Source organism: Ambystoma mexicanum, chromosome 8, assembly GCF_040938575.1.
Source record: "Ambystoma mexicanum isolate Mex_15411 chromosome 8, UKY_AmexF1_1, whole genome shotgun sequence".
Lineage (NCBI taxonomy): Eukaryota > Metazoa > Chordata > Amphibia > Caudata > Ambystomatidae > Ambystoma > Ambystoma mexicanum.
Window position 1 is genome coordinate 397,148,703 of NC_090929.1, and position 26,567 is coordinate 397,175,269.

Sequence of the window (26,567 nt, forward strand, 5' to 3'; positions counted from 1 at the left end):
GTAAAAGGAGTCTTCTGTGGCATCTTATCCAGTTTTTGTAGGCTTGTTTGGCACCTCTCGCTTGTTCTCTCAGATGTGGGGAATTCCTTTTTAAAGCAATTCTTATAATCTGTCGAAGAGCTCTTCTTTTCTCCACCAGGGCTGCATCATAACTTGGGTTTGTGACCCAGTTTTAAGCCCGGTTTTTGTATCATGAATTTTTCCAGAAGTGGTTGGAAGTCAACTTGTAAGACAGCGTTTGGTCCTTGGTCACTTTTCATTTCCATGATGTAATCGTTCCGTAGGCAGTTGATTTCCTGGGATTTTAGTCTAAGTCTATTCCCTCTATTGTTTGATTGAACTGCTGGTTTCATTTGTTGAGGTCGACTTTCAGATCCATTTGCAAAAGATATAGTTGTTACGTTATGGTCGCTGTTTTGAGTTCGAATAATTTTGTGAGCCAGGACCTTTCTCCCTCAAGATAAAGACATGGTCTAAGTTGGCTGCCTGATCATCCCTTTGCCAGGTTGGAAATGACAGTCTGGTTCTTGGGTGAATCGATTCTGTAGATACAATGTCTCTTGGTGACATTGCTGATGACCAAAGAGTACCTCTTGTTTCTCGGTGGTCCTTCTTAGCGGACTGGTTGGTAATCCAGTTACGCCGTTCACAAGTCGCTTTCAGGTCAGCCATCTTTTATCAGCCCCATCTACAGCTGAAGGCCACAAGAGGCACCACTGGTAACACCAATCAGGAAGAAATTGCTTCATCCCAGCAACACCAGGGACAATAACTGAGAGACCAACTACTGATGAACTAGGCAATCAGGTGATGAGAGCATGCAACTTCCCGCCTGAACTCCCTAGGGGTGTCCAGCCAGGAGCCTCCCAGCTAAGGGCGGAAAAGTGAAGGGTGAAGCCTCTTTGCCATTAGCCTTTGCTTTGCTATGTCATGCTACTTTTCTGTAAGAACCATTTATTGCTCCTTCTCAGCTTCACCCTCGTCATGCACTTCTCATGCTCTCTCTTCCTTTCCCTTCTACTTCTCTCTTCACTCTGCTTTGCTAAGAACCATCTCAGCTCTCTTCCCATCCCCATCATCACTTCTCTTCAATGTCCCCTCTCTTCCCATCCAACTACTCTTTCTATTCGCAAAGCCTACTCCAACACTTACTACCAATACACACCCTCTTTTTGCATCTACCCCAGCGCCTCTCTATTTCTCAGACTCAACGCTGCAAGGCTTCTACATCTCACTCTTTCTATTGCTCATTGGAATCCACTCTGTCTGCAATAAAACCTCTGACTTCTTCCTTTCTTTGACCTCATTACCCTTACTGAAACCTGGATCTCTCCCTCAGACTGTGCAATCCGTGCAGACCTTCATGACCTTGCCTACATCTTCACTCACTCTCCCCACCCCACTGGCAGGGGTGGTGGTGTACGACTGTTTTCATCCTCCAACCTGTCTATCTCTCCTACTTCTCTATCTCCGGCTAATTCTCAGTCATTCGAATACACACAATCACTGCCCCCTACGGCATACCTATGATCTCTCTCTACCGGCCAGCTGATCCAGTAGGTAAATTCTTCTAACACATCTCCCAACTAATTGACTCTCTCCCTTCCGATCACCACATCATTGTCATTGGTGACTTCAACCTCCCACCTCTCTCTGCTGCTCTACCACTGACGTTAACTCTCTTCTACTTAACCACTGTTCATACATTCAAATGGAAATGCCCTTGACCTTATTCTCATCTCCACCTCTAATATTTCCACAGCGCCTTCTCCCTCCGATCACTATCGTCTTTGCCTCAATCTCCACTCCTGCTTCTTCCTCACTCTCCCCATCTAGTACAACTATTATTAGCAGAATTCTCCATCCTCCAAACTCTCCAACTACCCGTCACAGACGTGAAAGGGGAGCAGGATGAGATGCAGAACTCTCAGGGGCATTGGACATGGATAACCTCCTACCCTAAAGGATAACCCCCATAGTAAATGAATCCACAGAGGTGCCAATCCCCTATGGGAGGAGTGCTACTAGACACACACCCTTGGACAATGGCAGCGGGTGCTGGAGCTGAGAGGGGATAAAATAAGGAAAATTAAGAACTACAAATAAAATGCATCATAATGATACAGGGAATGATAGGTGCTAACCTATCAGAGAAATGTAGTTTGCTGGAAACCTAGTAGTGAAGCTCCAAGGAATGTGCACTTAGGTTCATTGAGTAGAGAACGAATATAAAAAAAACAAATCTAAATATTTAGCTAAATAATTGTAAGAGTCTTAACTCTGGCGAAGGGTCCGGGCGTAGGGGTAAAACTCGTTGCAAGAACACCATGAGTCGTGTTACTCTGCTTCTTAAATACTGCCGTCTGGACTGTTAGGAATGCTGAATGCCTCCTGCCTAGAGAAAAGGACCTTCCTGTGACACGGTAGCCGTTTTGCATGAACAGACCTACACGTTGGTCCGTTCCCACTTGTTAAGCACAGTTCGGGAGCAGGAAGGAGGGTCTGTCAGCCTTCAAGGCTGTTGGAAGGCACTAAGGAACGGTCGGAACAGGTGAGTGGGGTGTCAGAGGAGCAGGGACCCAGCTCCCATCCTAACACTACCTCTCTGGCCTAAACCGCTCTCTCTCGTCCTACACTAAACTCTCCTTTCCATCCACTTAAGACATTGTTACTAACTTTAATAATGCTCTTTATGCTGCCTTCTCCTCTCACTAGCCTTTTACTACAGTCACTCCTAAATCCTTCCCTCCACGACCATGGATTACACCTCTAATCCGCACCCTGAAAAAAACAATGCAGAAAAGGCTTTGCACTTGGCAAAGGTCAAGGCACTGACATGGAAGCCATCTTACGTGGAACGGACCTACACGTTGGTCCGTCCCCACTTGTTAAGCACAGTTCGGGAGCAGGAAGGAGGGTATGTCAGCATTCAAGGCTGTTGGAAGGAACTAAGGAACGGTTGGAACAGGTGAGTGGGGTGTCAGAGGAGCAGGGACCCAGCTCCCATCTTAACACTACCTCTCTGACCTAAACCGCTCTCTCTCCTCCTACACTGAACTCACTTTCCATCCACTGAAGACGCTGTTACTAACTTTAATACTGCTCTTTATGCTGCCATCTCCTATCACTAGTCTCTTACTACACTCACTCCTAAATCCTCCCCACCACGATCATGTATTACACCTCTAATCCGCACCCTGAAAACAACAATGCGGAAAATGCTTTGCACTTGGCAAAGGTGAAGACACTCATCTGATCTGCAACTCTATCTCACTGCTCTTCAAAAGTATTCCTCTACTCTTGACTCTGCCAAACGTGACTTGTATCTTTCTAATTTCCTCTCAATCCTTCCAACCTCGATGCCTGCAAAAAAGTCAACTCCATTCTCTCAACTCCTAAACCCACCTCCATCTCTTCCACTCTTTCTGCAAATGATCTTGCTCTCTACTTTGCATCTAAAATGTCTATTATTCTCAATACCCTCGCTGATTACCTTCTATTCCTTCCTCCTGCTCACTTTTCTCCACTACTCCTCCTTTCCTCCCCCTCTACTATGTCTTCCTTTGCCCCCACCAACTCTGATATTCTTGCCCAACTCCTCAAGGCTAACCCTTCCTGTGCCCCACTGTCCACGCACATTCTGAAGCACATAGCTCCCAGTGTTGCACCACATCTTACTTCCCTCTTCAACTCCTCACTTGACAATGCCACTTTTCCCTCATGCTATTACACAACTACTGTCATCCCGGTCCATAAGAAACCTGGACTAGATTGCAACTGTTCTGCTAACTTTCACCCTGTCTTTCTTCTACCACACTATTCCAAAATCTTAAAGCAAGTAGTATTAAATCGACTCACTGAGTTCCTTGATACTCACAACCGCCGGGACCCTCTTCAATCTGGCTTCTAACCTCTGCATTCTACTGAGGCTGCTTTATTCAGCAACGTCATCTCTTCCGCTCGGCATGCAAACCTTTCATCTATTCTTATCAACCTCGCTCCTGCCTTCGATACTGTCGACCATTCTGACTTTCTCTCTACAATCTCTCTCCTTGGCATCAAAGATAAGGCCCTTGCTTGGTTTGATTCATACCTTGCCCAAGACACTTTCAGGTGTTCTGGAACAGCCTCAACTCCCCACTCGCCCCCCTTACTGTTGGTGTTCCCCAAGGGGCAGTCCTTGGTGCACTTCTCTTCACCCTCTATACTTCAGGTCTTGGCACCCTAATCTCCCTTTTACGGCTTCTCCTATTAAATCTTTGCTGATGACTCTCTGATTTTCTTCTTTTACTCCTTATCTGATGAGTTGTCAAAAATGTCAACGTGTCTCTCTGCCATCCAATATTGGATGGCGTCTCACTCGCTCATGCTCAACTCCACAAAGACTGAAGTTCTCTACGCCCCAGCCAACCAGGCCATCTCTTCCTCTCCTCTTCTCTCCTGGATACCTTTCACACACTGCTTCTGCTTGTAACCTTGGTGTCATCTTTGACCCATCGCACAAGTACTCACTCTTCATCTGCAAATCTGCCACATGTAGCCAGACACAATCTCCTCAATATCAGAAATAGCGGTCATCTTCCTTTCAGTATGGCTATACAGCTAATCTCCTCCTTAGTCCTTTCTAGAACTGACTACTGTGCCAGTCTCCTCTATGGCCTTCCCACCTATGCTTTTTCATCTCTGGACAAAGTCCTCAACTTTGCGGTCTACACCCTTTTCAAGCTTTCTTGCTTTACCTCTACCTCCTCTGCTCATCGCCAGATTGGCTGGCTATGTATGAAACAAAGGGCTAAGCATAAACGTCTTCTCATCTTCAAAACTATCCATGGACTCTCACTGTCTAGCTGCTCATCTAACTCCCTATTCTCCTCCTCCCTCGCTAAAATCATCCTCATCTCACCTCATTGCCAACACTCAGGCTCCCTGTGCTCCAACTCATTTCTACTTTCTATCCTCGCTCTCCTACTGTAGAATGCTCTCCCTCTCCGTACTACTCCAACTCTATCATTATTTAAATCCAACCTCAAAGCTCTCCTTGCTGAACTGTCACTACTGCATAACCCTGTTTTCCCCTCTCCCTACCCGTCACGGTCAACCTTACAGCCATTTTCCATCAACCCTCCGCCCTTAATTCAGCATTTCCTCCACCATCCCGTTACTATGTCATTCTGTCCTGTCCTCCTCCCTGGTTTCTGTTTCCACCTTCCCCTGCAACATCTGGTCTTAAAGTCAAATTCTCTGACCCTATTGTAAATTACCCATGTCCTCTGCTCTGTCATCAATGGTAAATTACGTATGCTTCTTTGTCCCAAAAATGCATTGCTTTCCCTGCAGTTTTTATAAATAGTCTAGCAATTTGTACCATTTTTTTTTTTAATCGCCGTTTTGGCACACAGTTGCATAAATCGTTCTGATTGATTGGTTAGTTTCCCAGTCATTCCAGGATCATGGGTTTGATGTACATTAAATAGTCTCACCTCATCCCTGTGCCTTTCACCCACACGCAGTCAGATGTCGGGCCTCACTTATTCAATTTGGCTCAGGTTGCTGCCCCTGTGGCCCGACTACTCAAAGGATATAGGCCATCTTGCGGTCAGGCTCAGGCATCATGGCTGCTTTGCCTTCCAGCTTGTGGAACCATACACCAATACTCTGTACCAATGTAGGGTTGCCGGGTGGCACACCGGGGGCAGGAGGGTGTTTTTCCGGGACACCCTAACCCACCACCCCCTCACTGCACAGGACATATAACCAGTGCTTTAAGTGGCCCAGGCCCCGGCAGGCTCCAAAAAGTGGGGCTAAGCCAGGGCCCCCCAGTCCCACCACAACATTGGCGGGACACATTATCCCGCTGCGGCCGCAGCCGCGACAGGAAATGCGCTTGCCATTTTCGAGTCAGGCAAGCTGACAGAAGTGCCAGACAGCCACTTGTCAGTCAGTGTAACTTCCTCTTGTTTTCCCATCCCCTCCCCAGGTCACCAAAGCATCTTTGACCCTCGGCGGACTTGGGGCCTCTGTGCTAATTTCTATGTTTATAAAAGATAGCTTGAAAAGTACAGAATTCAAGTAATCTTTTATCAAACTTTGACGACGTACAAAGACGCCTCTGACTTTGCCCGTCATCAAAGCTTTATAAAAGATGGATTGAATTGTGTACTTTTCAAGCCATCTTTTTGTTTAAAAAAGATAAGGTATGCACACAAATATATCAATGTTATATATTTGTGTGTATGGTTTGTGTACTTTTCAAACTATCTTGAAGCACAGAAACAAATATATAAATTGTTACATGCCTTTATATATTTGTTTGCGTACCTTACTATGGGTTGTGTAATTTTTTAAGGCCACCCCCATCCACTAACCACGCCCCCTCGATTTCTTACCCCACTTAAAGCCCTGGATATACCCAAATCTGCCCCTCTGTAAATGACAAATCCCCAACCCCTGTTGAAAATGACAACTGCCCAAATACCCCCTCTGTACAGGACAAATCGTTCCTCTACACAAGAGTCATAGTCCCAAATACACCACACGGCCTAAGAAAAATCCCCAGATACGCACTCTTCACAGAACAAATCACTTTTCTACGGATGACCACAAGTACTGCGCCCTTCTGCAAAGGACACCAGTCCCAGAGACCCATATCCGCACCTGTGAATAAGACTAACGCAAGGCTCGCAAGTTTCCCTATTCCATGCGTGAAAAAACTACCCAGTACCATTGTTTCTTGTTAATTCGGGGATTTTTTTGTCCTAAATGTAAAATAGAAAAGATAAAATCACAGGTCCTAGAGTTGCAAGGGGAACACGTGAGAACTCAGCAAACGTCCAAGTGTTCCCCTTCACACGACCAATGCCCAAATGGCCATCTCTGCTCTCTCCTACCCCTCAGCTGTCTGCGCCCAACAACTACCCCTCCCGCCGAACAGGATACACACACATCTGTCCATATCTGCACCTAGCTGACAGTGCACCCCTTCAACTCCATATCTGCTGTCCAAGACACGGCGCCAAATCTACCCATCTGCAAAAGACGGCCACCCGCTGTAACCCCCATACCTGCTGTCCAGAACAACACACACATCTCTGTGCAGGACACGACGTCCCTCCACACAGAATCACAGGTATTGTGAGCATCCTGCACGGGACCACAACTCCCAAAATGTAAACTCTTTTACCGTAAATGCCACTTAAATGACAGAAAACTGCCTGCATGGCCTATGTTTTCTTCAAGAGTACAGGACTTGTTAAATAGCTGCTCCCTCTGGCTGGCATCTTTCCGCTCATTCAATGATCTCACATTACTAGTGTAATAATTGTGTTCGTTGAGAGTTAGCCAAGTAAACCTACGTCGCTTGAACGTAACATGTAACTCACGTGAAGGGGATGTGCGGAGACGCATTGATTGGGTCCTTTTCTCAGATGGGAATTAGACTCTACCATAGTCCTTCCTTGATTTTGTGAGTTTTCTGAATCCCGCCGTAGTTCATATTCAGTTGAATGCAGACTTTCCGAACATGGATTCAGTGTTAGGAGAAGACCCCTCCCTGCCGATCGACTTTAACGGCAGGTGAGTTTTGCCCCTCCCAGACATTCTTTAAGGGCAGTCTTTAATCTTGCCAACTACTCCATGTAATGCAACTGCCTGAACTGTGTGGTACCTGTTGCCGTCCATCCTCCTCTGGCACCTGAGGACTGCCTGTCATCTTCTACCGCGACTGTGTCTGTCACTTGCTTCCATCTAATTTATATTTAGGGCGGTGTCATATTTTCGGATTTGTGTTCTCATAGTTCTGCATTATAATGTGAAAACAAAACTACAAAGCCCAGAATGCAAAGAAAACAGGTCAGTTAGACGAGCATCTCCACGTAACAAGGGGCACATTGGCATGCGTGGAGTGACGTGTGCAATTGAGCTTTCATCCCCTTGCTGCAATGGAGACGATCTGCCCCACTCCCCCACCCCTAGGATCCTGTCACCCCATTCCTCGCCTGGCCACCAAATCACTCCGCCTGTCCCTTTAGGGCTCTAGCGATGCCTCTCAACTACTCTAGTGGTAACTGTTATTGCTCCGATCCCTTTTCAAAGTACACCGTAGGAGGCAAGATTGACAGAGATGGGTGTATTTTAGGTGGTCGGTGTATAGAGTAACGTTTTTGTTGTGCTTTTTAAAATATTTCATTTAGTCCAGGATTACAAAAGAAAGCATCAAACCCATGTTCCAAAATGAAAATGCTCCTAATACAATAGATACATTTACATAAAGCTGTACATATGGGATAGGAGTGCAGGGCAGTTCTTGCATCAGTTAACAGCAGTAAAAGAACAGTATACATTAGCACATAAAAAAACTGCATTTGTCTTACATGAGTTGTCATTAGAAGACCCACATTGTCCTTCTAGAAATTAGATTAAGTACAGGTGCAGAAGTCTCCACATTTTCAGGCCGACACAGAAGTTCTAAGATTTGCCCCTGCCTGTAGGACCTTTGAAGAACATAAAAACAATATTCATGATTCCAGTGTAACAATATGTACATGTGAGCCGCTACAACCAAAACAGCCAGAAAAAATGACGTATAGGCGCTAAAGTCTTCATTAGATAGGACATAGTGAGTAGTGCACATAAAAAATGTGGTATGTTATGGAGGTTAAGAAGATGCTGCACCCAAGTGTTAGCAATCAACGATAAGAGATAATAGACCAGGTCCGACAGGACATATAGTTAAATTCTATTTCTGCATTATTGTCATATGATCTGGGACAGGAAATAGAACAGGGGTCTGCAACCTTTGACTCTACAGATACCCTGAACTACAACTCCCATCAGCCCCAATCAGCATTGCCAATGTTGAGGGATCCTGGGATTTGTAGCCCAACACATCTGGCGAGACAAACGTTGCAGACCCTTGAAATGGGGTATTCCCAATACTATATTTTAAATTTGGCATGTAGGCAGTAGATCTTTTCATAACAGATTCTATATTTATTATTAACTGTGAGGAAACATTTGAGAACCTGGAGAAATGTCAAGAAACATAAGGTAATACGTACTCATACCTGAATTGCTCAAAAGAATACTTTGTGGTTTGTTGACATTTTTCTTTTGGATTAGTTATTCCGGAATGACCCTAGCAAGTGTGCAATGTCTGGAGAATAGACACTGATGGAAGCCACTTACTACTTGAATGTTAAGAAGAGGAAAAGAGAAATTTTAAAGATATTGCTTCCCTTTTGTATTTCTTCATCAGTTTAGAGTAATATTGGATGTGCTAGGTTATTTGTTGTGCAAAGCCTTTAATTTTGTTTAACTCATTTATTTCATTACTTTTGGTTTACAACAACCCATTGCAATTTAAAGCACAATGAAAAAGATACACTTTTAATCAAAACAAATACACTTTAAAACATCAGACCATAAATCACATACTAAAATTAGGCCATCCCGTTCGTCTCTACTAAGGACCAATTAAAATGGATTTAAGAGATGGTAAGCTTTAAAAAAATCTCAAAGCAGCTAAGGGTAATGCAATTGAATTACCCCCCCGCATATTCTCCCATAATACTTCGGTTTCAACACATGCTAGGTTCTCAACAAAACGTGCAAAATTCAAAACCCATAACTACAACAAGGCGGGACATTTTAATAGGAGGTGAAACAAATTTTCGCAGACACATAAATCATTGCAATATCTACAATAAGCTAAATCAAGGGGAAGAATACCCATTTGTATACATATAATTTAATTCGTCTGCGGAATGTTAAGACGGAACCTCATAAAATGGTCTCTCTGTCGTCTATCAGGGAAGCTCTTCAGATATGGTTCTAAAATACCACTTCTCTTATGTCCCTTTCCCAAATGTCCATAAAAATAACATTTTCCGGTAGTCTCCCGAGTACATATCCAATCAGATAATTGGACCATGGTTTTCACTTTTCTGGGTTCTTCAATGAGGATTTCCAAAGAGGTATTCAGTTCAGTTCTGATAAAAGAAACAAACACTGTTCTCTAAAATTATTCAATGGTGATCCAAAACTTGAAGTTTCTAAGATGCCTATATCTCAAGACCGCATAGATGGTGGAGACGTTAAAAATGTACAAAACAAATGCAGGTACTTCAATTTAATAAGCCTATGTAAAGACTGCAAACCTAATTCATGTCATATTACCACAATCGGGACACATGCTGGCAAACAATATAGCACACGTCTCCAAACAACTGCTTCATATTGATCCATCTCTTCTAAAATCCAGAATGGCAACAACTCTAACCCATACGATAACGTTAGGACCACCATGCCCAAATAAAACATTTATCACAGGGAACATAGTGAAGATTTTTAATGTTGGCGTTGGTCTCTTCACAAGTCTAGGCTCTACGCATGTGGCTATGATGGCATGACCTGCAATGCTACACTTTACATATGGTAATTTGAAGCTGCATAATGGCCACACCTGCACATGTGGAATTATTCCTTAACATATAGTGACTTTACTAGATATTTGACATTTGGGGCAGTAGCTGGCATATGTTAGCAACGCCTGCGAGGCTATACTTTACACATGGTGACTATGTCACACTACACATGCACTCACACATTGTACGTCCACCGAGACATATGCACTTGCAGCTGTACAATGCTCATACACTCAAATCCACACAGCACATTTGCTCATTCATCAGAGTACAGTGTATGTATGGGATTTATATAGCACAAACGACGCTGGGAAGCAAAGTGCTCTATGAAGGGTACACACCATAGGAGTGACAGAGTACGGTTGTTGCAGAGACTACTGGGAGGGGAGGAGTAGCTCCAGAGGGAGAAAAATGGGGATGAGTGGCACGATGAACGATTGGCGAGATGTTGTTTGACAAATCGTGTGTTCACGTTCTTCCTAAATGGAGTGGGAAAATAAGTAACTTTTTCCAGAGATTGGATGCTTGGTAGGAAAAAGCCCGTTTTCTGTTTACTTCTCATTTGGATTTCTCTTTCTTCCAGTCTGGTGATGCAGCTTCTGGTGGTACATTGGCCTCAGGTGATGCGTTTCTTGACTAAGTAGCTTGGTGTTTTGGTTGTGGCTGCTTTTTAGTCCATGCAGATTCTCTTAAATATGATGCATGCCTGAAGGGGTAGCTAATGCAGCTTCTTGAGGATGGGGGTGATGTGGTCACATTTTCTTAGTTCTTTGAGGAGTGCTGCAGTGTGCTGGATGGCATTTATAGGGGCAAATAAGGTATCAGGGTTTCCCATCAGTAGAGCAGGGGGCAAGCCTTCAAGTTGCAAACTACTAGCCAGCCAAATCACTCGCCACCTCAATTATATACATGCACACAGCACAGCATGTGTTACTCACCAACTTGAAATTGGCGTGAGTACATTTTGCACCCTGAGGAGAGTGTTGCCTCTGTCAAGGTGGGAGATTACCAAGGCTTGCACAACAATTCGGAAGCGAGGTGTGGATATCAAGGGCTTGAGTTTATGGTGGAGTGAGAGGTACCATGCTGTTTGTGCCTTCATGGCGAGATGTGTTTTGAAGCAAAGGACAAGGTTTATGGTGAAGTTTACAGATATTGTTCTGGATTAGAGTTGAAGCACTAATCAGTTAAGGGTTACTTCTGTCAGCCATTCTTTACTTCGGCATGATTGATGGGGTATCCTAGAAGAATGAGTTTGCTCATTGTTGGGATTGAGTGTCAGGTAGTGGCTTGCCATCTAGGCTTGCATGTGGGAAAGACTGCTTCAGTGGTTTATGAGTTAGACATTGGTGAGGGTTTGTGGGTTAAAGGTGTGTGGGAGCAGGCTTGGTGTTTGTGTGTGGATAGGATTAAAATGAGGTGACTTTGATGCACATGGTTCTCAGTTGGATCAAACCGGGATTCCGTTTGAGGGTCCTTGCTGGGTACAACAGGTGATTTCCTTGTCTTTGTCTGCACTTAGTTATGGGTACCCTGGTGAAGTTCCGGATAAGGATGTAGGCATGTGATCCATGTCACAGTGGGTATGTGACCCTGTGCTTTGTGGGTGTGGTTATTATGTTGCCTGGGGTAGGTCACATGCATTGTTGTCGGCAGGGAAGGGAGGAAAAGAGGCTGAGCAGCAGTGGCTGTCTTCTCCGAGGTTGGCCTTAATTGAGGAGTAGGTGTGCGGTTAAGTGGTGGGTAGAGACCCAGCTCTTAAGTGTTGGATTAGCCGGGCAAACTTTTTTTTTGTCATGCAGCTTGCGAAAACCTGAGGGGCAGGGCTTCTGTGGAAGTTGGAACTGGTGTGAGCCGATATGAAAGCCCAAACTAGCATCTTTGTCAGTGCTTGCTTTGAATACTGTGCATTGTAAATTGAGTCTCTTCTTATATTTATGGAAAGATCGATGTCTGGTAAAAGATAAGAAACCCATCTTCGACACACACACCCATTTCTGTGTGTCTCTATACCACCAAGAGACAGAAACACCATACCAAGAGTACGATTCATTTTTTTGAGTACTAATAATACCTATGTTTTTGCTCGATCGTGAAGAGATACTTGGTATAATCTCTGAAGGAAAAGTTTTAATGGCTATTGCGGGTGTACCACCTGGTAAAACCAGTTGAAGAAGACAAACTTCGCATTCTTAAAAATATTATGGTTCCACTGTTTTTCTAAAGTAATAAGAGCGATAGCTAGAGGGCTGCCCATTTAAAGATAATGGTGATGGGCCAATTAAGTAATTTTCTTTAATACGGGTAAAGACTAGAAACTGGCGCAATCCTACTACCAAGGCTCATTACTTGATTCTGGTAATTTTGTTTCTAATGGAATTGTTAATCAGCGTGCCCTGGCCGTTGAGAACCTGGCAGGGAATGAGCAATGTATGTTTTTCTCTTGGCAGCTTTATAGAGCATATGCATTTAGCATATCCCATCAATGATGTGGTGGGGTGCTGGGACCACCCCCTTTCATGCACAGACAATGAGAAAGCATTGACAAGAGTTGTGTGGATCACGCAGTCCATGATTAGACAAGAGTTTTTTGAAACGTCTTGTCTCCACAGTGGTGAAGGCCAAAAAATCCAGGGAGTTCTTAGTAATCCATGTCACTAGGCAGAGGTGTTGCGTCCCCTCTGTTTGCTCAGCATGTAGGACCCATATTACAGATGATTAAAACCAATAATATTGCTCTGAATGCTGATGATCTTGTCTCTTTATTCCCTCCCTTCTTGATTTCACTCATAAATATAGCGTTATTGCACTCATAAATACGGTGTCATCTCGGGGTATTGTGATGAATCTGGTGATGTTATCACTTCTTTTCCGGGGCAGGGGGGACCTTTCCTCATGGATCTCTCCTCATGGGATGTACGTGATTATTTCATTTAGTTTTCAAAAAGGAAATAATTACGAACATCACCCCAGCCCGCCATCCCCTAACCCTAATACTTACCTATTGTGCCCAGCGTACCGTTTCTCCTTCACTCTAGCGCTCACCCTGCGGCGCGAGTTCCGGCTCCCCATCTAGAGGTGGGACTTCTGCCGCAGGGTTGTTTTTCTATTTAAAAATAACATTATTTATCCCCTGCTTTCCTTTTTAGGGACGCGGGGGCCACCCCTGCAATCCCCGAAGTCCCACAATGTCGATCAAAGGGAGCTCCCATTGATGAACATTATAGGACTTTGGTTATTTTTCCAATGCCACATTTGCCATTTTTGTCCTTTCAGATTTTTCTACGGAACCCCCCCCCCCTCCTCATGTGACCAGGGGACGGCAGCCGCTACCTGATCCTGACCCTGAGGGCGGCTATATGAGAAAGGATCACATCGGGGGGAGGCATCCTCCAGGGAAGTCTCATGGCATCATCAGATGAGGCATGGTATCCCCCTTTTTGTTCTGCGCATATCCCACCCATACCCAACCCAGTGCCTTAATGGCATATTGTTGCACCTCCCCATATCCACCTAGGAAGAGTGTTGAAAACCTTTTCATCAGATCTGTGTGCAAACAGTCAAAAACCGACTTGCCCTTGAAAACCACTAAGAACGTTTGCCAAAACTTCATATGTAAGTCGTCAAGAATGGACTTCATTCCCTTAAGCACGAGAATACTGGGACGAGGAAGAGGGATCGAATAATACAGATCACCGATGGCTAAGAGCACAAGCCATGCTCTAGTTTTTGTGAGCACTGGCCTACAGCGGGGACATGTAAACAGCAGAGGCAGCTGAAGGAGGAGAGCTGCTAGCGGGCGAAATCTGCATCTTTCGGAGTTGACCGAGGGGCTTGGAATATGCTGATATCACTTTGGATAGTGTGTCTGCTCTATAATGTGAGACCATCACGACAAGCGACCATGGTGTGTTTTGATGTGGGACAGTTTTCTCTGCCAGCCTGAGAGGGAAGGAAGCTGAGCATGGTGTTCAGGAAAGAAAGCACTCTTCAAACGTCCTTGGTTAAGAGTTTCACCAAGCCGTCTCCTTTCTCTGAGTTTTCAGCATTTCTCATTTAAGGCTCTGTAAATCGTCATAATCTGAAGCAGCTGTTCTGGGACATAAAATGCTCCATGCAAAACAATAATCTGTGAGTTGATCAGTGCTTTGTGGACAAAAAAAGACATCACCACTATCCTGAATTTAGCTGTTGTCTCAGGCCTGGTCTCTGCGCAATAAAACGGCCACTGGCCACATCACTACTGCAAATAAAATCTCTGGATGTACCCTTTACCCCGTCTCTCAGACCTTTTAACTAATGAAATGACTGGACTTACCAGCGCGCTCTCTGCTGCAGATCCAGGTTGAATTTCACATGGAGGAGTACAAAGCTGGTGACTAGTGATTTTAACAACCTCATTGCTGATCTGGATGGCAGCTGTAGCGAGGACTTTTTCAGCTGATCACTGTCTTTGACATATGATCCCATCATCATCACTCGTTACTTACAAATTGCTATTCTATAGAGACACCTTGAGAACTGTGGTTTCCAAGGTGCAGTCCTGAAATGGCTTGGCTCATTTTTTATTAGACCAAAGTTAAATTGTAGTCATTGCATCCTTTTATACTTCTGTGGTGCGCTCCAGGTATTAGTTACCCTTTGGCTAAAGCGACCCAGGCAAACACATTTTTCTACTGATCTAAGCAGATTGTTCATGGGTCCTAGTTAAGCAGGGGGTTGATCATCATTACGGCGACTGTACTTAAGAATTGCTCACCGATTGGATGTTTGCATTTAAAACCAAGGTACTCTCAAACCGTCATTCATGTTTGTAAGCGAATTTGTGCCCTTGCCTACCTGCATTGACCATGCAGGCTATCTGCATATGACATCTGTCAAACATCTTGGATCCCTTTAGGGAGCTAGAATTATCACTGGCACTTCAGATGGCAAACATCATGAAATCCTATTTCTACCAATCTCGCAGGCTTTGGCAGCACCTCCACTTTTCCTCTTAACCTCAGCAGTTAATTGTAGTGAACATTTTGATTTCCTCCAGATTGGTCCTTGGAAAGAGTACCTGCATAGGTCTCCCTTAAAGAGCATGGATCTCTTGCATCATACACCACTGCAGCCATGGTGTTGCCCAATGTGATAGTGTGTAACCACTTTTACTCCAGCTCTTTCTGATGTGCACTACATTTTTGTGAAAAATTGTCTCTATCCAACTTAAAATTTGAAACGCTATGGCTGGTTCTTGGACATTTATGGCAAAATGAATGTATTGTTTCGATTCTTGTCTGCTAGCATCATCATCCAGGAATGAAGACCAGCGGTCCATCTTTTAAGAAGACTAGTATCCGGAGCAGAAGCTGCAGAACCTTGCCTCTAAATTATGGCTTTTACTGCTATTTCTGTGCTGAAACAAGATTATCCCCTGAAATTCTGGAAATCAATTCAGATCTGGCTTTCCCGATTTGACTAATGAACATCTGTTAGTCAAGTCGTCTTAGAAGTGACTTGGTGGGTCAAGCGCATACAAACGTGGGTGACTGTTCTTCATAACTACTGCTTCAAGCTCACGTAATTATACCCAGGCCCATCTGCTGTCTACACCTCTCCTGCATTATTCATGAAAGAGTGCTTATTATTCACAAGGTGTGAGATCATTTCTCGCAGCCGGCTGTCTCCACGTGCACACAATAGAAATGAGTATGGTGTTGCACACTGCAAAAAAGTATCAATAACACAATCAGAATTTTTAACGCACACCGCAATGTTTCTTTTGGGGTGGGATTATCGCCCCAATTGAAGGTTGCTAGTAAACCTAATAAAAAAACACCCATTTACTGTATGACTCAAAATGCTGAAAGATATGTAGGACTTTCATATGCAATATGGTGCAGATCCAGCAAAACAGCAATTTTAAGTGAAAAGAGATTTTGCAGTACAGATTGCCCAGTTGAGGCTTTTGAGGGCTGGCCAAAATCTATCCGATTTGGGGTTCCGGCTACAGGCTGAAGCCTTTATCAAGACTAAGAGCCTGAATGTTCATGCTCCGGTTCAATACTTCAAGGATCACCACCCTCTTATTTAAAATGTGATCTTGAAAGTGGCGCTGGCTTATTTTTTTTTTTTATTTGATCACATCTTCATTTCGTACTATGCTAACAGATAAATACTGCTGTTCTTATTGGGTGAATGGTCCAACTAGTCGTTATTGCCATCCAATGAGGCAGTTTAAACATCAACGTTTATTCACATGTGTGGGTGGGCTCATTGCCCTCCGACCCCTTATTTCACCACAAAAAGCTTTGTGTTGTTTTATGTAACTGCATTTTGTTTTAATCAGCGGTGTATCTGAACATCAATGGACATTACGTTATTTTTAATGTATTTGTATCTGTTTGATTTTGGACCTCTGAGTCACAGGATGCTCTTTTGTATTTTGTTTGACCTATTTTTCTCTTCACTGACATGCATTAGTTGTACTGACGGAGTGATGTGGATTATGTAGTATGCTTGAGGAATCGGTCCCCGGACATGACCACCCCCACATATGCTCATGACTTATTTTGCATATGTTAAGGTTTGTTTAAGCCGTATGCCTCTTTTTCCAATTGATTGCGTAATTATGTCTCACAAGATGAACGTGTTCTAATGAACCAAATGCCGCCTAATTTACCATGCATGGCATCACTGTTTAGCATGTTTTGTTTAGGAATTTTTTTCATGAGTGTTGCTCTGATTACTTACCGGTAATCTTCATTACTCCTAGTCCTACTCTTCCTCGTCACAGTACTTACTTCATGAGGCACCTGCCTCCGACACAGGACCTTCTTCTATTTCTTTAAATCTCTATAACTCCTCCCCCACATCCATGTCACTCAGTTTCATATTACCAAACCGGAGCATGGGACCTTCCCCGGAGGGAGGGTGAGGAGGGTCGTCAGTACTGTGACGAGGAAGAGTAGGACTAGGAGTAATGAAGATTGCCGGTAAGTAATCAGAGCATTACCTCCACGTCCACTCTTCCTCGTCCCAGTACTTACTTCATGAGGTATATCAAAGCGGCAACGGGGAAAAGGTCCCAATGAGACACAGAGCCAAAAACAGTGCAGCAAAACACACCCACAATAACTCTTAAATCACATCCCCACAGACAAAACTCCAACCACGAAGGAACCAACCCCCGAGTGGGAGAAACTCAACCCATAGCGGTTGATGAAAATGCCTAGACCAGCCAAGGCGGCAGCCATACAAATCTCTTGTAGAGAAAAACCCTCCTTGCATCGGCCCAGGAAGCCGCCAAACCCCTGGCAGACCGCCCCTGATTGTGCGCAGGCACAGGCAGGCCAGAAGCCACATAGGCCCTAGAGATCACAACCCGGAACCACCGGAAAATGGAAACCGCAGATGTGTTATGCCCAGCCCCAGCCGGACCACAAGCAATCAGAAGACTATCAGATTGGTGGAAAAAGCAAACCAAGCCAAATACTCCAACGCGTCCCGTCGGACATCAATGTTAAGCCGAGCCACCTCCTCAGGCGTTCTTGGATCATGAAAGAAGTCAGGGAGAACCAGACCCTGAGAGGTGTGAAAACCGAGAGACAACTCAAGGGAGAAACATCGGACCACACCCCGGCACCACCGAGTCTGGCAGCACCCTCAGGAAAGGAGCGTGACATAAGAGAGCCCCAATCTCCCCAAGCCTACGGGCAGAAGTGAGGGCAATAAGAAAAGCAGATTTCAGTGTAAGATGTTTGATATCAATCCCGGAAATGGGCTCAAAAGGAGGCCCGTGAAGGAACCGTAATACAAGAGGGAGATCCCAAGAGGAAAGCCCTTTATCAGCACAAGGACGGGAAGAAGAAAAACCCTGGATCAATTTCCCCACCAACACCTCCCCATCCAAGTGACCGTCAGAGTCCCCCAAAAGTAATTTCATGGAGGCCCACTGTGAGCGAAGCCTGGAAAAACTGCCAGGCCCCTGTCAAAACCCCTCCTGGAGGAACTGAAGGATAGCAGAGGCCAGAACGCAGGGGAGGGATCCCAGACCGCCCATACCAGTCTCGGAAATGGCCCCAGAGTCTGCCTAACACCTTCAGAGTGGAGGGTCTAAGAGCATCCATTTGGACCCAACTACAGGATCTGAGAACCCCTGAGATATCAACCTAGACTGAGCAATAGCCACACCGCCCATTGCATCTGGTGGAATTCCAACCGCAGATCCCCTTGAAGGGGACAAGGCCACCTCGGAACCAGCCAAGGTTCCTAGGACCGAAGCTCCAACAGAGAGGGGAGCCAACTCCGGCGGGACCAGAACGGAGCTAACAACAACACAGTCACCCTGGACACTCTGATGCGCCAAACCACCCGGGGCAGAAGGGGAATAGGCGGAAAGGCATAAAGGAAAACCCCAAGGCCACTGTACAGAGAGGGCGTCCATCCCCCAATCTCCTCAGCCTGAAACCTAGAGCAGAAGAGGGGAACTTCTGCTGAGGCCGGGGATGCAAACAGGTCTAGAACCAGGGACCCTAATCTGACACAGGTCACCGCAAAGACCTGGGCCAACAGGACCAGTTCCGCAGAGGAGTGAAAACCGGCGTCTGAGAAGATCCGCTTGAACATTGTCCACCCTTCTGATACGTGAGGCCACCAGAGACACCAGATGAGAGTCCTCCCAGGTGCCTATCAGCGCTGCCAGAGCATTCAAGGAGTGGCCAGAACCCCCTTTGCAGTTGACATATGCCAAGGCCGTCGTATTGTCCGATCGGACCAAAAAGCCGCCGACCGTCCAGCAACTCCTCGAAGTACACCAGAGCTTGGACAATGGCACAACTCTTGCCAATTGGATGATCGCCGGCTCTCCCCAGATCTCACAACCCTTGAGCTGAGAGGACCCCCAATGTAGACCCTTTCTGCTGGTGTTGGTAGTAGGAGAGGCCACAGGAGGAAGGACCAAGCACACCTCAGCCTGTAGACCTGAAACCCCCCGCTACCATAGCAGGGCCACTCGCAGCGCTGGGGACACTGAAAACAAAACTACGAAAGCTGAGATGTCGGGAGCCAGTGGGAGAGAGTATAAGACACCAAGAGACGTAACCGAAGACGGGCTCAAGGAACTGGAAAACATGCAAGACGCCACGTGCCCCGTAACTTCAGCAACAGGCGAGCCGAGACATACTGCCTTCTGAGAACCCAGCCCAGAACAGCCAGCAAGCGCCCCCCCTGCACAACATCCAGAGTACGCTCTCCCCAGACATCCGGACAAGCAGTGCAGGGTCTTGAGACCCATAAGCAGGTGACACATCCTAGAAGGCATAGGGACCAGGAACACCCGCAAGTAGAAAACTTGACCCTGAACAGGGAGAGGAACGGGCAAGACGGTAACCCACAACAACCGTTCGGAGAGAACGGATCCCATGGCCAACTACTTGGACCGTGAGCTGGGTACCAAAGTCCTAACCATGCAAACCTGGACAGGAGGAGACAGGAACGGCAACTGATACCCCCTCCAGAAGGAGCCCATTACCCAGGAAGCCGAACCCCACCGGTCCCATACACCTCCGAGAAGATAGAGACGAGGAGCCAGGGAAAACCGCCAGTCACTGCACTTGCACCAGAGGGAAATCACAGGACGTTGAAACAGGCCTGCGCCACAATATAACAGCATGCTTGTCAGCGCACAAAAAGATCTGACCTATCAAAAGGAAGATACTGGACAGCCCAGAAGTCCAGCAGACTATGGCCCCCTCAGCTGACAGAGGAGCCACCAGGCTGGCGTCAAAAGGGCAGAGTACTGTCACAAAGCGGGGCAAAGCAATCCATCCCGGATAGCCGACATCAAAGACAACCCCCTACCTGAGGTATGCATATACTGGAAAACCCACTGAAGTGACATCCCCCTCCACCGGCACCAGGGGTTCTGAGAACCCCTCTAAGCACAGACATGTGCCACCATGTGCCCTATCACTTCCCACAAGTCTGAGAGAAGGCGTGAAAGCAACACGTCGGCACCGGAGGACCTAGGCCCTAAAAGAAGAGACACTGGGAACCCCCTGCATGGCCGTTACTTCCATGATGCATTTTCCATAATCCCATGCCGGACAAGGGAAAAGCAAATCAACTCCTTCGACTTTCCCTCGCGCAGTTTAGAGGAAGAGGACAGGACAAGGAGTCTGCGTCCATAGCTAGCACAGACCCAAACACACCACTAACACGCCACATGACTGAGAGGTGGCTTGAGCCCTGTATCCAGTAGCTGGTAGCCCCATGCTCTAGATCGTTCCAATGCGTCGGTCTAGGAAGGTTGAAGGACCGAGTCAGCACCGCTGATACTCGAACCCGAAGTGTAGACTATGCCAGGCCGGTACCCTTCCGGCCGCTTGCAGACGTGTCCAAATCTGCGCCGTATTCACAGGCAGCACGCAAGGAATGCAGCCAACATCCGGTGCATCCTGGGCTGTGTGTGTCTGAGGAGCGGGTGGTATGTGACATGCCTGTGACAGTACAGAGCCCCCACACTTTCAAATACTCTGTCACAGACACCCCACGACAAGAAGCAGAGAGGCTTCACAACAAAAAGGGAAGGCTAGCCCATACTGCCAAGTGCTTGCCATCATTTCCTGTGTACACAGAGCACGAGGTAACGGCCTTTCGAAGGAGTCGAGATGGCCATACCAGCAAGAGAGGGGAAAACATCAAGCACAGTCCTCCCCTCTCCTTACCTTCCCCCAGATAATGCAGCTAACATCCGGTGCATCCTGGGCCGTGTGTCTCTGAGGAGCGGGTGGTATGTGACATGCCTGCGACAGAACAGAGCCCCCGCAGTTTCAAATACTCTGTCATAGTCACCCCACGACAAGAAGCAGAGAGGCCTCACAACAAAAGGGAAGGCTTAGCCCATACTGCCAAGTGCTTGCCATCATTTCCAATAAAGATGTGCACACAAGGCACGAGGAAAACGGCATGTTGAAGGAGTCAAGATGGCCATACCAGCAGGAGAGGGGAAAAATATCAAGCACAGTCCTCCCCTCTCCTTACCTTCCCCCAGATAATGCAGCTAACATCCGGTGCATCCTGGGCCGTGTGTCTGAGGAGCAGGTGGTATGTGACATGCCTGCGACAGAACAGAGCCCCCGCACTCCCAAAGACTCTCTGCCACTGTCACCCCACGACAAGAAGCAGAGAGGCCTCACGACAAAAGGGAAGGCTAGCCTATACTGCCAAGTCGAATCAAGACGGCCAAAATAGGAGGAGAGGGGAAAAACATCAAGCCCAGTCCTCCCCTCTCCTTACCTTCCCGGGGCCGTGCAGGACCCGGAACACCATGCTCACGCTGCGGTCCGGAGCCCAGCAAAGAACCGAGCGAGGCAATCCAGCTCAACTGTGACCCCTAGCCCTGCAGGGGGCCCAGGAGCAGCGCCGCACCTGAGGGAGCCGAGGGCCCCGCCACACAGCCCCCCCCCCAGGGGGCCAGCAATCGGTGCTCCCTGGTGCCCCGCACCGGGAAGAAAAAGTCCAACCTGCCGGAGGCAGGAAAAATTAAAACTGAGTGACATGGATGTGGGGGAGGAGTTATAGAGATTTAAAGAAATAGAAGAAGGTCCTGTGTCGGAGGCAGGTGCCTCATGAAGTAAGTACTGGGACGAGGAAGAGTGGACGTGGAGGTAATGAGTGCTGCTGCCTTTGGAGGAGTGGTGTGTATTTCTGAATGGTGGACATCAGAGCGCTGGAGGTAAATCGTTAATTTTAGGACATCCACATTTTAACTTCTCACGACATTATCGCTCCTCGCTCAAACAATTGTATTCTTATTTCTAGCGAAAGGTGCGAATTTTTTTGAATGAGGATTTAGACTGATGTTCAAGGGGAATGGCTGAGGAGTGAGGCAGCGGTGTGAGAAGGAGAAAATATGGCATAAAAAAAATCTCAGTACAAATTCAATTCATGTTGACTCAGTAAGTGGATGGAATAATTTACACCATCCTTGACCGTTTCCACAAAGTCACTTGGATTTTTACATGTAGGAAAAAAGGCAAAGAGATACAATACATAGGATAAAACCTTTTCTACCCGTCGATTCCTTTCGAGCAGTAGTTTAGTCGTTGGTTCTCTCTCACATAGATTGTTGTGACGCTCTGTTTGTAGGAGAAACGAAGACCGCTCTGAAAATGGATTTTCGCTCAGCTGCCAGATTGGTCACTTGTAAGAAAATGTAACACAGCAGCTCCTAATTTTTAATTCTTTTTCAGGGGTAAAAATGCAATGTTGCAAGCTTTTAGTGAGGCATAACATGTTACTCTCCTCATCAATTCTACACATCATGCACACAGCACAGCAATTATTACTCTCCAGGAGTCAAGTATCTTTAGCTAAAGGGTAGTGCCAAGTGTGAATTTCGAGGCTTGTCTTTGTTGGCTTCCCTTTGAAGCGTATTTGTATTTAAATGAGCGTTTTACGATATACATCCTATTCGTTTAGGTCATCTGTTGGATTCCAAACTTTGTCTGCATGGTGATAATGGGGAGTTTCCGATTAAGGCAAATCCTCTGCTTGCGATTTCTAGGTCTAACAAACACAAAGCGCCAAGTAGGGTGTTGTCCTGTGCTGTTACTTTGGGCTGGCTCATATGGACCAAAAGTCATATCTCGATATTTTTGGGCTGAATGGCGATATACATTATATATCTCAATATTGTTTAGGTGGGTTAAATGCTCATTTGTATGCTGCCAACTACATGTGAGATGTCACAAACACCTTTATTTATAACACATTGATCAAAATAAAGTGCAAAAACAGGGTTCGTCTTCTGTTTGAGAATGCACACAGCTATGTAAATATCAAAATGTAAATAAAGTATATCATATGTAATGAATATATCTTGATGTTTACGATATTGTCTCATCCTATATTGATTTAGAAAATATATCAGTATATCTCCAAAACTCGATATAATCGCCCAGCCCTACTGCTGCCTATTTTTTGTTTTTGTTTTTCAAATTAACTCCCTTTTGGCCTACCATTAGCACCTACTCTGTTGACCTTTCAGAGAGAATTAAAAACCTCATTCTTTCCTGAGAAGCTGTTGGTATGGTATTTCCTAACATGTTATTAAGGTTTATGTGCAGGGATCAGGAATTTGAAACAGTACTGTTATTGTTTTATCATGTTGTTTTAGAGTGGATGGACTGTCGTCTCTACTGGTGTTGTACGACACTCCTTACACCAACCCTTTGCTTCAGAATCATCCCACTCATGCATTAGTCTGCATTCTTATTCCTAACATCTCGCTCATTAAACTCCTATCTGCTCTACAGTGCAGATTTTACTACGGACTTCCTATGAAAGACCTGTGTAGTTCTAGGATCTCAGGCTGGGATTGTAAACTTACCTCACTGGATGTTGCTATAGCATAGCTGTTTTCCATATGCTTGGTCTCCTGGCAAGTAAAGCTATGGGCTTGCAGGGGCAGATGAGAGGTAATGTGATTGGCTGCTTGTGGCATTCCAGGAATTACCTTTGTTTACATGTGGGAATGCTTTATGTGCCGTTTATTAGTTTTAGCTCGGTGTTGCAAGCTACACGCTGTTTTCTGCACCTAGTTTATTGTAGGGATACCGCAAGGTGGCAGGATTCAGCGACAGGGACAGGAGATAGAATTGGCAAGTGAGTGCTTGATTTCTGTTATGCATGCTGCTCAAGGACAGAAAGTCATGTGCAAACTGCTAGTTATTGTGTGTGTTGAGTGGCGGACACAGTGCTACAGATAATATTTTGAGGTAGGAGTATTTTACTCCCTGTTGTTAAACTTTGAGAGTAAATGCGATTTCAAGGGAGTAATTCACAAGAGAGTAAAAAGCATGTGCTATCCAGTTGACGCATGCAAAAAGTTAAAACTAAATGGAAATCATGATAATGCAGAAGCGGGCCACATAATTCCAGAAAAGCTGGTTTCTCTCCCAATCAACAGATAAAACAGTGTGCAGTGGAAAAGCACCCTGTAACAAAAATGGAACAGATAACTGCAGGCCTCACAAAATCCCTGGCACCCCGTATTTGTTTGAGGGGCTTGTACTATTATTAGGCTACTCTATTGGGCCGGACCACCATCAGGAAATCTTTTGTTTGTAGTAAATATGATGCACTGTCTTTGGAAGTCTCTAGACGGCAGCAGTGCACTGCACCCAGCATTGTAAAGTTCTAGGACTAGGAGCAGGCAGTTTAGGTGCCTGCCGAATGTTTCGGCTCAACTGGTTTGTTTCCTCAAAAAAACGATAATAATGCATAGAGCCGTGGCTTGCGTGGGGCTTGCCATACAGAACTCGAATGTGTTGTTGGGCAAGGTGGTACAGGCAAATGAAACACATAGGAATGTGCTGTGCCCAGTTGCAATAGCGAACGGTAAAGGCAGCTGTGGCAATTAAGTAACGCCATCGCCAGAAATGAGTTGTGCTCTGGACACACTCATGCGTAAATTTCTTTCAAAGTATTAAAATGGGATTTGAGCACTGATCTACAATTAAATGTACAATTTCCGTAAGCACACATTTTGTAAATCCCATTATATGTGGCAGCTGGCAGGGCATGAGGGCAATACAGACAGTCCCAGCAATCGAACAAAATGTAAGTGACAGAATAAAACTAAACAAACGGGCATGTTCTAAACGACCACGCTTACATGTACATATTTCCTAGAGAGGCAAGTGCTTTTTTACATAAGCAGGAGTTTTGAACACTCAACATCTGTCTTGTTTCATCTTTTAGTGTAATAATTTTCTAGAAGGCAGACAGGTTTATCAAACATTACTGTGCTGTCTGCTGTAGAAGGGGAGCGAGCTGGTTTACTGGAATGTCTGCATGAAGGTGTGCTAATCAGATTCTTCGTACCCACAAAATAGCACGCCCATCCTATCGTGCAGTTCAATTTTACCGTGTGTGCAGCACCTCAGTGTTAGGGAGGATTCTCATTCAATTGCTAATTTCCCTTACGTAGTGAGTCCCCCAGCAGCTTTGCTGGATCTGTGGAGTTTATTTTTCCACTTGGTAAGAGTGTACCCCTTTCTTTCCACTCTTACCTGTGTTTTGCCATGTGTATTTCATCTGTTTTTGTGATTGTGGACTCTGGAGCACACCACTTCAGTAGCCCCCTTCTTTTGTGTTACACAGCACCTTCAGTGCAGTGATACAGGGTTGTCTTTTAGACTTCCCACTGACTCCATTTCTGAGGCTGAGTACTGTCCCCCAGAAAAGGGTAAAGTTGCCATTAACTTTACTTAGTCATTTAACCACAGATCCAGTACACCCCATCTTACATGGAGTACTGGAAAGGGTTAATTTTTAGCCCTTGTTATCTGTACCTCCTAGAGCATTGTTTCCCTCTTTTAACATTTAGACTTGGCTGTGGCAGTGGTATCTACCCTAACTTTTCTACCGCGATTATACTATATAAATGTGGTATTGTTTTAGGCTTTTATATTAGCCTCGAACGTAAACCTGCTTGACCAAATGCTTTTTCTTTTTGCTCCGGTAATTTGCCATTTCGTTTTTGTTAAAGTCCTTCTTGTGTTTTACTTTGCGCGGCAAACCAGGTTTGCCTCCTTTTGTTCACTGTCTTTTGGCAGGCTTCTGCCAGAAGCCCTCCTCTAGGCGCCTGGGTGTCTAGGTGGGCTGAATGTGAGGGAAGGGTGTAGTCACCCCCTGCACAGGGTATCCTAGGAAACCCAATTCGCACTTTGCCATGATTGGCTGAGGTGGTTGTCCGGGCCGGACAACCCCCCCTGCTGCGTGGTTGACAGCCAGGCTGTGTGAATGGGGGATTTTCGCATAAAAGGCAGGTCTGGAATTTGGAGTCGTCACTGGAACTACAAGGAACCGAAGAGAAGCGGAGAAGAAGTCGACTGCTGCAACTAACCCGTCCCGGTGAAGCTCTGCTGCAGTCCTGAGCTATCTACCCTTCGACAACCAGAGAAGATCCAGTCCGGAGTCGTCTTCCCTTAAGCCTGGTGGGGATAACCAGCTTATCATCTACAGCCAGAGGATCCTCTTCGCGGTCGAAATCGCTGCACACTGCTGTAGTGGTCCGGATAGCCATCTGAAGAGCCTCTCCTGTTTTTTTAAGTCGTGTTAGGGAGAATTCTCCCTTTAGGCTGAATTTCCTAA

At 45.8% G+C, this 26,567-nt stretch overlaps 1 protein-coding gene across 5 annotated transcripts in view; it reads left to right on the top strand.

The window, feature by feature from the left end:
• The first annotated feature begins 7,452 nt into the window (after positions 1–7,452).
• Positions 7,453–26,567, top strand: part of CDK5RAP2 (CDK5 regulatory subunit associated protein 2) — a 2,172,192-nt gene continuing 2,153,077 nt past the window's right edge. For all 5 annotated transcript variants that reach the window (XM_069609888.1, XM_069609889.1, XM_069609892.1 and 2 more), the window contains exon 1: positions 7,453–7,572. In XM_069609888.1, coding sequence (XP_069465989.1) covers positions 7,520–7,572 — 53 coding nt within the window. In that variant the 5' untranslated portion in view covers positions 7,453–7,519. The remainder of the gene's footprint in view (positions 7,573–26,567) is intronic.